The 11,557-nt window shown below is 49.6% G+C and overlaps 1 protein-coding gene and 1 pseudogene across 2 annotated transcripts in view; one reads left to right on the top strand and one right to left on the bottom strand.

Annotated features, from left to right (window-relative positions):
* ELP6 (elongator acetyltransferase complex subunit 6) overlaps window positions 1-11,557 on the top strand; it is a 19,056-nt gene that overhangs the window by 5,858 nt on the left and 1,641 nt on the right. For both annotated transcript variants that reach the window (XM_023231668.1, XM_023231669.2), the window contains 3 exons: window positions 2,762-2,880; window positions 5,365-5,566; window positions 9,182-9,328. In XM_023231668.1, coding sequence (XP_023087436.1) covers window positions 2,762-2,880; window positions 5,365-5,566; window positions 9,182-9,328 — 468 coding nt within the window. The remainder of the gene's footprint in view (window positions 1-2,761; window positions 2,881-5,364; window positions 5,567-9,181; window positions 9,329-11,557) is intronic.
* LOC113224934 lies at window positions 7,355-9,165 on the bottom strand (annotated as a pseudogene).

Here is an 11,557-nt window from a genome sequence, read left to right on the forward strand (position 1 = left end):
CTGGTCTTTTTTTTTTGAGACGGAGTCTCGCTCTGTCACCCAGGCTGGAGTGTAGTGGCCGGATCTCAGCTCACTGCAAGCTCCGCCTCCCGGGTTCACGCCATTCTCCTGCTTCAGCCTCCTGAGTAGCTGGGACTATAGGCGCCCGCCACCTCACCCGGCTAGTTTTTTGTATTTTTAGCAGAGATGGGGTTTCACCGTGTTAGCCAGGATGGTCTCGATCTCCTGACCTCCAGATCCGCCCGTCTTGGCCTCCTAAAGTGCTGGGATTACAGGCTTGAGCCACTGCGCCCGGCCCAGACTGATCTTAAACTCCTAAGCTCAAGGGATCCTCCTGCCTCACTCAGCCTCCCAAAGTGCTGGGATTGCAGGTGTGAGCCACCGCACCGAGCTCCATGTGACGTATTTCTGCACAGGTAGAGCAGTGGGTTGCACATTTAGAATGCATCACTATCCCTCAGTGTTTGTTGAGCTGTACATCCTGAGCTCTGCCTTTGTTCTGGAATTAGACCCAGGGGTCTGCTTTTGGTTTTTTTGAGACAGAGTTTCACTCTTGTTGCCCAGGCTGGAGTGCAATAGCATGATCTCGGCTCGCCATAACCTCTGCTTCCCAGGTTCAAGTGATTCTCTTGCCTCAGTTTCCCAAGTAGCTGGGATTACAGTCATGTGCTACCATACCTGGCTAATCTTGAATTTTCATAGAGACAGGATTTTGCCATGTTGTCCAGGCTGGTCTCAAACTCCTGACCTCAGGTGATCCACCTGCCTCAGCCTCCCAAAGTGTTGGGATTACAGGTGTGAACTACCATGCCCGGCCAGGAATCTACATTTTAATCAGGCATCTTAAAGGGTTTCTTAATTGGATGGTAGTTCATGAACCATATTTAAGAAGTCCTTGAGGCCTGGCGCAGTGGCTCACACTTGTAATCCCAGCACTTTTGGAGGCTGAGGCAGGTGGATCACTTGAGGCCAGGGGTTTAAGACCAGCCTGGTCAGTATGGCGAAACCCTGTTTCTACTAAAAATAAAAAAATTAGGCTGGGTGAGGTGGCTCATGCCTATAATCCCAGCACTTTGGGAGGCCAAGGCGGGTGGATCACCTGAGTTTGGCAGTTCGAGACCAGCCTGACCAACATGGAGAAACCCCGTCTCTACTAAAAATACAAAAGTCAGCTGGGTGTGGTTGCACATACTTGTAATCCCAGCTATTCAGGAGACTGAGGCAGGAGAATCGCTTGAACCCAAGAGGCAGAGGTTGCAGTGAGCCAAGATCGTACCATTGCACTCCAGCCTGGGTAACAAGAGTGAAACTCCATCTCAAAAAATAAATGAATAAATAAATAAATAAATAAAAATTAGCCAGGTATGGTGGCACACACCTGTAATCCCAGCTACTCAGGAGGTTGAGGCACAAGAATCACTTGAACCTGGGAGGCAGAGGTTGCAGTGGGCCGAGATTGCATTACTGCACTCCAGCCTAGGCAGTAGAGTGAGACTCTGTCTCAAAAAAGAAAAAAAAGGCCGGGCGTGGTGGCTCAAGCCTGTAATCCCAGCACTTTGGGAGGCCGAGACGGGCGGATCACGAGGTCAGGAGATCCAGACCATCCTGGCTAACACTGTGAAACCCCATCTCTACTAAAAAATACAAAAAACTAGCCAGGCGAGGTGGCGGGCGCCTGTAGTCCCAGCTACTCGGGAGGCTGAGGCAGGAGAATGGCGTAAACCCTGGAGGCGGAGCTTGCAGTGAGCTGAGATCCGGCCACTACATTCCAGCCTGGGCGACAGAGCGAGACTCCGTCTCAAAAAAAAAAAAAAAAAAGAAAGTTCTTGAGCTTCAAGTCAGTGACAAGTAAAAAAAGAAAAGAAAAGAAAAAAAAGTCCTGGTCCGAGCAGGGATAGGCATACTAAATTTCTGCATCCCATTTTTTGTGTTTTTTTTTTTTTTTTTTGTGAGATGGAGTTTCACTCTCGTCACCCAGGCTGGAGTGCAATGGTGCGATCTCGGCTCACTGCAACCTCCACCTCCCAGTTCAAGCAATCCTCTTGTCTTAGTCTCCTGAGTAACTGGGATTGCAGGCGACTGCCACCACACCTGGCTAATTTTTGTATTTTTAGTAGAGATGGGGTTTCACCATGTAGGCCAGACTAGTGTCGAACTCCTGACCTCAGGTGATCTGCCCCTTGTTCTCCCAAAATGCTGGGATTATTGGCATGAGCCACCATGCCCAGCCTAGGTTTTTGTTTTTTGTGTCTTTTTGAGACAGAGTTTCGCTCTGTTGCGCATGGTGGAGTGCTCACTGCGCAAGGCACACTACAGCCTTGACCTGCTGGGCGCATGTGATCCTCCTACCTCAGCCTCCTGAGTTGCTGAGACTGCAGGTGCCAACTACCACACTTGGGTAATTTTTAAAATTTTTTTTTGTAGAGACGAGATCTCGCCATGTTGCCCAGGCTGGTCTCAAACTCCTGGGCTCAAACGATCCACCTGCCTCAGCCTCCCAAGTAGCTGGGACTCCAGGCATGTACCACCATGCCTGGCTAGTTTTCCTTTTAATGTGACAATTAAATAGAAATACACATCTGAAAACAGATGGGAGATTGTGGGTTGGGAGCACCCAGGGGAATGAAGACAGGCCTGTACATTGGGTGATCAGATACACTTCTGCCACATTTGAAAGGTGTCTTGTGCCCTCTTGCAAGCTGGCATCTAGTCTGATGGGTTCCCCTGCAAGGCACAGTAACTCACTCTTTGTCATGTTCAGGGTGTCAACCTGACTGTGGCGCGGGAGCGTGGGCAGCTTGTGTTCCTCGAGGGACTCAAGTCCTCAGTGGACGTCTTCTTCCAGACTCAAGAGGAGCCACATCCCCTGCAGTTTCTCAGGTCAGTCAGCCTGCAGCCCAGCCCGGAAGCACACACGTGGCAGGTGGGCCCACACAGGGTTCCTGGTTGCTGTGTGATTCCTTCTTATTGTGCAGGAGGATGGAACTGGCTTCAGGAGTCAGATACTTCATCTGGTGTTGCAGCATTATCAAATGCTGGCTCTTATCATGGGGCTGAGGGTGGACATTTGTCCCAAAACCTACAGAGAGGATCATTTGCTGGAAGGATGGCAGAACAATATGCTTTGCTGTGTTTTCCAGCCCTGGCTTAGAGCCCTAGTGTACACCTGAGCTCTGCAACAGCGGAAACTCTGCAACGACAAACTATGGGCTATGGGTCAGCTGCCTGTTTTTGTAAATAAATTTGTTTTGTTTTTTTGTTTCATATTTTTTAAATTGTCTTTTTTAATATTCTTTTTTTTAATTTATTTTTTGTAAATAAAATTTTACTGGAATACAGCCACATTCATTTGTTTGCATGTTGTCCCTGGCTGTCTTTGTATTACAGCAACAAATAGAGTTGAGTAGTCGGGACAGAGACCATATGACCTGCAAGTCTAAAATATTTACTCTTCAGACATTGAAGAAAAAGTTTTTCCCCTGGTTTGGTATTTAGCGTCGCAGGCCTGAGATTGGTTTTCCTGCTTTTCCTCCTTTCTGAACATTGGCCACAAACATAGCTCTGTGAAGACTCCCTGCTTGGCTGCTGTTCTTCCTCCACTACAAAGCGGTCCACACATTAACTTCCCCCGACCACCTTATCTCTCAGACACACACACCCTTATGTGGTGGCTGTGAGGCCATGTTTCCTGACCCTGTGTGTGACCTCAATATACACCCCTTAACATCTTTGACTTAGGTTTCCTCATTTGAAGGCAGGGGCTGGTTACACGTCATCCCAAGATATGGGGAGATGTCCTCATTGTTAGTGAAAATAACGCAATGCCAGGGGCTCATCCCTGGAGCATAAGGCAGTAGGCCAGTTGCCCTGGGCCCCGTGCTCTCTTCCTCCACTCATTGCTGAGAAATGATGGCCGGGGGTAGTCGCTAGAGAAGACGGAGATAGTCAATCTGGCTTGTGTCAGAAACAGGTCAAATTTGTTACATATACAAAAGCCCTTAGGCCACTGCCACTGACCATCAGGGCATCTGAGTTGCTGTTTAACTTCTTATTTCATTATTATTTTATTTTATTTTTTTTTGAGATGGAGTCTCGCTCTGTCGCCCGGGCTGAAGTGCAGTGGCGCAATCTCGGCTCACTGCAAGCTCCGCCTCCCGGGTTTATGCCATTCTCCTGCCTCAGCCTCCCGAGTAGCTGGGACTACAGGCACCCACCACCACGCCTGGCTAGTTTTTTGTATTTTTTAATAGAGACGGGGTTTCACTGTGTAGGCCAGGATGGTCTCGATCTCCTGACCTCATGATCCACCCGTCTCGGCCTCCCAAAGTGCTGGGATTACAGGCTTGAGCCACCGCGCCCGGCCCTATTTCATTATTTTTTTGGAGACAGGGTCTTGCTCTGTTGTCCAGGCTGGAGTGCAGTGGTACACACACGACTCACTGCAAACTCGACCTCCTGGGCTCAAGCACTCCTCTCATCTCAGCCTCCAAGTAGCTGGGACTACAGGGGTGTACCACTATGCCTGGTTAATTAAAAAAAAATTTTTTTTTTTTAGAGATATGGTCCCACTCTGTTGCCTAGGCTGTCCTTGAACTCCTGGGCTCAAATGTTTCTCCCCCATTGGCCCCCCAAAGTGCTGGGATTATAGGTGCGAGCTACTGTGCCTGGCCTGTTTAACTTTTTCCAGCTGTGTATGACCTCCTGGGAAGGCTTCTGCCTGCCCAATCCAGTTGATCTTCCAGATGCCTTAAGCTCTTGGGTTGAGAGGCCGTATGGTGTCTCTCTTTTTTCTTTTCTTTTTGAGACACAGTCTCGTTCTGTTGCCGAGGTTGGAGTGCAGTGAGATGATCTCAGTCTTGGCTCACTGCAACTTCGCCTCCCAGGTTCAAGCAGTTCTCCTGCCTCAGCCTCCCGAGTGGCTGAGATTACAGGTGTGCGCCACCACACCTGACTAATTTTTGTATTTTTAGTAGGGACAGGGTTTCCCCATTATTGGCCAGGCTGATCTTGAACTCCTCACCTTGAATGATCCGCCTGCCTCAGCCTCACAAAGTGCTGGGATTACAGGTGTGAACCACCGCGCCCGGCTATGTATGGTGTCTCTTAAGGGCCCTAGGAGCTGTTTATTTTTGTGTCCCCCAGTTTCTAACACAGTGCTTTATACCTAGCAGGCCTCAGGAAATATTTGAATTATTCCTGTACACGTGCATGCCTTTTCTTTCTAACCAGATCATGAACTCTTTGTTACCAAGAATTGTGATAAAGTTCTTTGTCCCCCTTAGCCCTCTCCTGTGGTGCTACTCAGTTCTTGATAAACACCTGTAGAGAGAGTGAAGTCTGGTAACTTTTGTCCTGTCTCTCCAGGGAGGCTAATGCTGGAAACTTGAAACCATTGTTTGAGTTTGTACGGGAGGCCCTGAAGCCAGTAGACAGTGGAGAGGCTCGGTGGACGTACCCGGTGCTGCTGGTGGACGACCTCAGTGTACTCCTGAGCCTGGGCATGGGGGCGGTGGCTGTGCTAGACTTCATTCACTACTGCAGAGCCACCGTGTGCTGGGAACTAAAGGTACTCATGGAACTACCTTCTGTGCGCCCACCTGTGACCTCCAAGAACTCAGACTGGTCCAGACCTCGCTTGCTGTGATCTTTTTATTTGCTTGGGGTTTTGGCTTTACTCTGGTAACGCCAGGAAGCTTTTGCTCCAGCCACCCTGCTTTCCCTTACCTGCCGTTGCTGAAAAGTAAAGCCCCCCAAAATAAAGCGACGATCAACATTGCGTTCAGTGGGGCTGGTCATGTGTGGTACTGCTGCAGTCCCAGGTCTGCCAGATATAGCCTGTGTCCTGGGGCAAGTTATTATCATCCCTGTGTATTTTATAGATCAGCTAAGATAATGAGTATGAGCCACTTTAAAAATTGTAAAGGGCAATACAAGTATAGGATATACAATGTTACCTTGATTACCAAGTTATGAGAGACAAACAGGGATTTCTGCCATAATAGAGGTTTTAGAGTTTTTGTTTTTGTTTTCTTTTGGTTAGTCAAGTGAAGCAGTGGAAGCAGAGAAGGAACAAAGAAATCTGTAACTGGTTGTGATCAGTTAGGTGTAAATACTACTGTACTTAATAGCCATTAAAGAGTTTTTAACAATAACAATAGGCCAGTCAGTAAAATAGGAATGGCTGTGGTGCCTACCTCACAGGTACCTGACTACAAGAGTGAAGTGAGATGAAGCTTGTAACATGTCAGCACGGTGTCTGGCCCACAGTAGCACTTGTCAGTGTGTAAAGGTGTAGCTGGCAGGAACGTGTGGACAGTGGTATGGTGCGGTCAGACTGAGCGTACAGAGCAATGGGAGAGATAAGCTAACTGAGTTAGCCAGGTGTGTGGGTATCCAGCAGTGTGTGTTGAACACCTGTGTGCAAAGTCCTGCCTGGAAGCTCTGTTCAGGGAACTTCTGAGGCCATCCTGGCTACAGCTACAGAGCCAGGAACCAGGGTAATGCAGAAAGAATGGGAGAAGGTGGAACTGTTAGGGGTGTGGAAGGCACAGTCAGGATTAGGGGTTGAGAGTAAGTAGCCAAAGCCACCTTCTGCAGTCCAGCTGGGTCTGTGACCTGCTACCACCCTCTTTTTGTAAGAATACTTCTTTTAGTTGAAAAAGTAAAACGGGCATTGTTTTAAAAAGAAAAAGAAGGAAGAAAAGTGCTCTTGCCTCTCTCCCTCCCTCCGATGTGCATCCTTCTTTTTTTTTTTTTTCAGATGGAGTGTTGCTCTGTCTCCCGGCTGGAGTGCAGTGGTGAGATCTCGGCTCACTGCAAGCTCCGCCTCCCGGGTTCATGCATTCTCCTGCCTCAGGCTTCTGAGTAGCTGGGACTACAGGTCCCCGCCACCGCGCCCAGCTAATTTTTTTTTGTATTTTTAGTAGAGACGGGGTTTCGCCGTGGTCTCTATCTTCTGACCTCATGATCCGCCTGCCTCCGCCTCTCAAAGTGCTGGGATTACAGGTGTGAGCCACCACGACCAGCTCAACGTGCATCCTTCTAGCCAGTCTGTACAATTATGCACATATTTGGTTTTTTTCTATATTTTTACTTTTTATAAAGACTTGGTTTCACTATGTTGCCCAGGCTGATCTTGAACTCCTGGGCTCAGGTGATTCTCCTGCCTTGGCTCTCAAAGTATATGCACATATTTGTCTCCCTGCATTTTTCTTCACATTACTGGTAACCTGCCATCCACACTGTTTGCTACTTCTTTTTTTTCATTTAGTAATACACAGTGTATTTTGTTGTCCATTGCCCAAAAATAACACATGGATCTGCTTCATTCTTTTCCTTTGTTTCTAGCCTTGATTTATAATTTAATGGCTGTGTAGGTGTCCATCCCTCGTTTCTGCTGCTCACAGGCCCGCTGCTCTGGGATGAGGGTTTTCTGCTCAAAAGCATGGGTATGCGAGAGCCTCCAGCTAGGCACACGTTTACCTGCCAGTATGTCTGAAGCAGCAGCTTCCCCTCGAACTTGGCCAACACCACCAGGACTCAGAAGCTGCAGGCACAACGGTTGAGGGTCACGTCCTCCACCTTCACATGCTCTGCCTCCAGGTCCCACTGCAGTTTCTCCCGGAGTTATTCTGCACTGAGTTCCGTGGCAGCAGTCCAGCAGTCCGTGTCCTGCAGCCCAGCAGGGACAGAACCCCAGCTCAGACCCTGGCCTGGCCACGCTGCTTTGCACCCCTACAGGAGCCATTTATTCTCTTTCTTTTTTAAACTAGCCTTTTCTTTTTTTTGAGATGGAGTTTCACTCTTGTTGCCCAGGCTAGAGTGCAGTGGTGCAACCTCAGTGACCTTGGCTCATGTAACCTCCACCTCCCAGGTTCAAGCGATTCTCCTGCCTCAGCCTCCCAAGTAGCTGGGATTACAGGTGCCCACCATCACACCCGGCTAATTTTTTTTTTTTTTTTTTTTTTGAGATGGAGTCTTGCTCTTTTGCCCAGGCTGGAGTGCAGTGGTATGATCTCAGCTCACTGCAACCTCTGCCTCCCGAGTTCAAGCAATTTTCCTGCCTCATTCTCCCGAGTAGCTGGGATTACAGGCACACGCCACCATGCCCGGCTAAATTTTGTGGTTTTTTTTTAGTAGAGACAGGGTTTCACCATGTTGGCCAAGCCGGTTTTGAACTCCTGACCTTGTGATCTGCCCGCCTCAGCCTCCAAAGTGCTGAGATTATAGGCGTGAGCCACCATGCCTGGCCGGCTAATTTTTAAAATATTTTTAGTAGAGACGGGGTTTCACCATGTTGGCCAGGCTGGTCTTGAACTCCTGACTTCAGGTGATCCGCCCACCTCGGCCTCTCAAAGAGCTGGGATTACAGGTGTGAGCCACCATGCCCGGTCTTTTATTACTATTCTTTACAAATAGAGACAGGGTCTCACTATGTTGCCCAGGCTGGTATTGAACTCCCTGGCTCAATGATCTTCCTGCCTTGGCCTCCCAAAGTGTTGGGATTACAGGCGTGCACCACTGTGCCCGGCCAGCTTTATTCTTTTTAACAACTGGACAGTATTCCTTTGAAGGACTTATTATTCAAGCTGTCACTATTTGGCAGGGTTGACCAAAAAGTCATTTCGGCTCGACTAACTCCTACTTGCCCTCTGAGATTCAGCTCACATGTGCTTACCTCCTGACCTGCTCCTCCAGGTTAGAGCGGATGCCTCTTCGTTGTGCTCCCCATACACCTCATGCTTCCCTCTCCCTTGGTCTTATCATCCTGTATTGTCAGCATCTATCTGCTCCTGGGCCCATATCTCTCACTTGTTATTCCTACTGTGGGATCTGGTACACTGTAAGTATTCAGGAACTGTAGACTGAATGAATGGGTGCCTGGCAGGATGGTGACACTTTTAATAACATTCAGGAATTCAGGAGAGTGAGCTAATTTTGAGGACTGTTGGTTTAGATGAAGTGAGCTGAAAATATGGGTTGGCTCATTATGGGTGAGATTGTCCAGTAGATGACTGGAATCAGGGTCTGGGAGCACAGGTAGGGGCTGGCTGTAGCAGCAGCAGGGAGGGTGATCTGTGAGAGCATGTGCAGGGGAGTGGAGGCAATGAGAGGCTGGCACTCCCTGACTCTGGGTGTCCCTTCTGGTAAGGAGCAGGCTTCCATCTTGTATCTGATGCAGGGAAACATGGTGATCCTTGTGCACGACAGTGGAGATGTGGAGGATGAGGAGAATGACATCTTGCTGAATGGCGTCAGTCACCAGAGCCACCTGATCCTGCGGGCTGAGGGCCTGGCCACTGGCTTCTGCAGGGATGTGCATGGGCAGGTATGCAGGGGCCTACTGGGCAATGGGCTGCTTGCCCGTGTACCTATGATTCTTGACTACATAGGGGAGAGTCAGGCCTGAGGGACTGTCTGGTTGGGACACAACTTCAGGTGGAAGGGAAACACTGGAAATTGTGAGACTTCAGGTAATAGACCTGCTCCAGATGGCACTTAGCCTCATGGACCAACACACATATTCCATGGGGATCCCATTTGTGACCAAAGTGGAGCACTCTTAAAGAGGAGACAGCTGTCAAGAGTGGAATGCAGGGGCATGCCATCAAATAACAGCAAAATTTCTCTGCAGTACTGCAGCAGGCGTCTCTTCAGGTCAACACTGTTCTTTTTTTTGTTTTGTTTTTTGAGACGGAGTCTCGCCCTGTCGCCCAGGCTGGAGTGCAGTGGCCAGATCTCAGCTCACTGCAAGCTCCGCCTCCTGGGTTTACACCATTCTCCTGCCTCAGCCTCCCGAGTAGCTGGGACTACAGGCGCCTGCCACCTCGCCCGGCTAGTTTTTTGTATTTTTTTTTAGTAGAGACGAGGTTTCACCGTATTAGCCAGGATGGTCTCGATCTCCTGACCTCGTGATCCACCCATCTCAGCCTCCCAAAGTGCTGGGATTACAGGCTTGAGCCACTGCGCCCGGCCTGTTCCTTTTTTTTTTAGACAGAGTCTTGCTCTGTCACCTAGGCTGGAGTGCAGTGGCACGATCTTGGCTCACTGCAACCTCTACCTCCTGGGTTCAAGCAGTTCTCTGCCTCAGCCTTCCAAGCACCTGGGATTACAGGCAATCCACTGCCATGCCTGGCTAATTTTTAAAATATTTTTAGTAGAGATGGGGTTTCATCTTGGTAGCCAGGCTGGTCTTGAACTCCTGACCTTGTGATCCACCGCCGTTTGCCTCCCAAAGTGTTGGGATTACAGGAGTGAGCTACCGTGCCCAGCCTGTTCCTTTTAAAATAACAACTTGGGGCCATGCATAGTGGCTAACGCCTGTAATCCCAACACTTTGGGAGGCCAAGGCAGGCCAGTCTCTTGAGGTCAGGAGTTCGAGAACAGCCTGGCCAACATGGTGAAACTCCATCTCTAATAGAAACAGAAAAATTAGCCAGGCATGGTGGTGCGGGCCTGTAGTCCCAGCTACTCAGGAGACTGAGGCAGGAGAACCGCTTGAACTCAGGAGGCGGAGGTTGCAGTGAGCCAAGATCGCACTACTGCATCCATCCTGGGTGACAGAAACTCTGTCTCAAAAAAAGAAAAAAGAGAAACGACTTGGGGAGGCCATACCCATGGACCAGGGTTGCTGCTCCAACTGCTGCCTCTTACCAGAACAATTGGAGTACTTGGGGAGAAACTGAGAGTCCTTCTCTGGGAGGGAAGCTGGATTCTACCCCTCTAAATGGGCTGCCGTGTGGCTCTATGCCTTCTCAAACTTCTCTTCTGGAACCACTCCCAAGCCTCCACCACAGCTTCCTGGTTAACTTCATGTTGAGCACTCCTGACCCAGTAAGAGTGGCTAGGAGTCTTGGCTCAGAGTCCTTCAGAGTCAAGGCTGGTAGGTCACACAGAGGACCAAGCCCAGCAGTGCTGTGTCTGTAGTGCTGCAGCAGGGCCTGAGGAGAAGGTGCTGCTGGGCAGCTGTGGCCCCTCTTCAGCCAGACCCCCAGAGCACTGTAGTCAGCGGAAACACCATCAAAACAGGTATCTAGCCTTCCTGGGCCTCTGTATTGAATGTACAAATTCTAATGGGATTTTCAAAATTAGTCTAGCCCACAAGTACAAAACCATGCTTAGAAAAAAGAACAAAGGGGCCAGGTGCAGTGGCTCATGCCTGTAATCCCAGCACTTTGGGAGGCCGAGGTGGGTGGAGCACCTGAGGTCAGAGTTCCAGACCAGCCTGGCCAACATAGTGAAACCCAGCCTCTACTAAAAATACAAAAACTAGCTGGGCATGGTGATGCGCACCTGTAATCCAGCTACTTGGGAGGCTGAGGCAGGAGAATCGCTTGAACCCAGGAGGCGGAGGTTGCAATGAGTCAAGATTGCGTTGGCCGGGCGCGGTGGCTCAAGCCTGTAATCCCAGCACTTTGGGAGGCCAAGACGCGCGGATCACAAGGTCAGGAGATCGAGACCATCCTGGCTAACACGGTGAAACCCCGTCTCTACTAAAAAAATACAAAAAACTAGCCGGGCGAGGTGGCGGGCGCCTGTAGTCCCAGCTACTCGGGAG

This window comes from Piliocolobus tephrosceles, chromosome 2 (assembly GCF_002776525.5).
Source record: "Piliocolobus tephrosceles isolate RC106 chromosome 2, ASM277652v3, whole genome shotgun sequence".
Taxonomy (NCBI): domain Eukaryota; kingdom Metazoa; phylum Chordata; class Mammalia; order Primates; family Cercopithecidae; genus Piliocolobus; species Piliocolobus tephrosceles.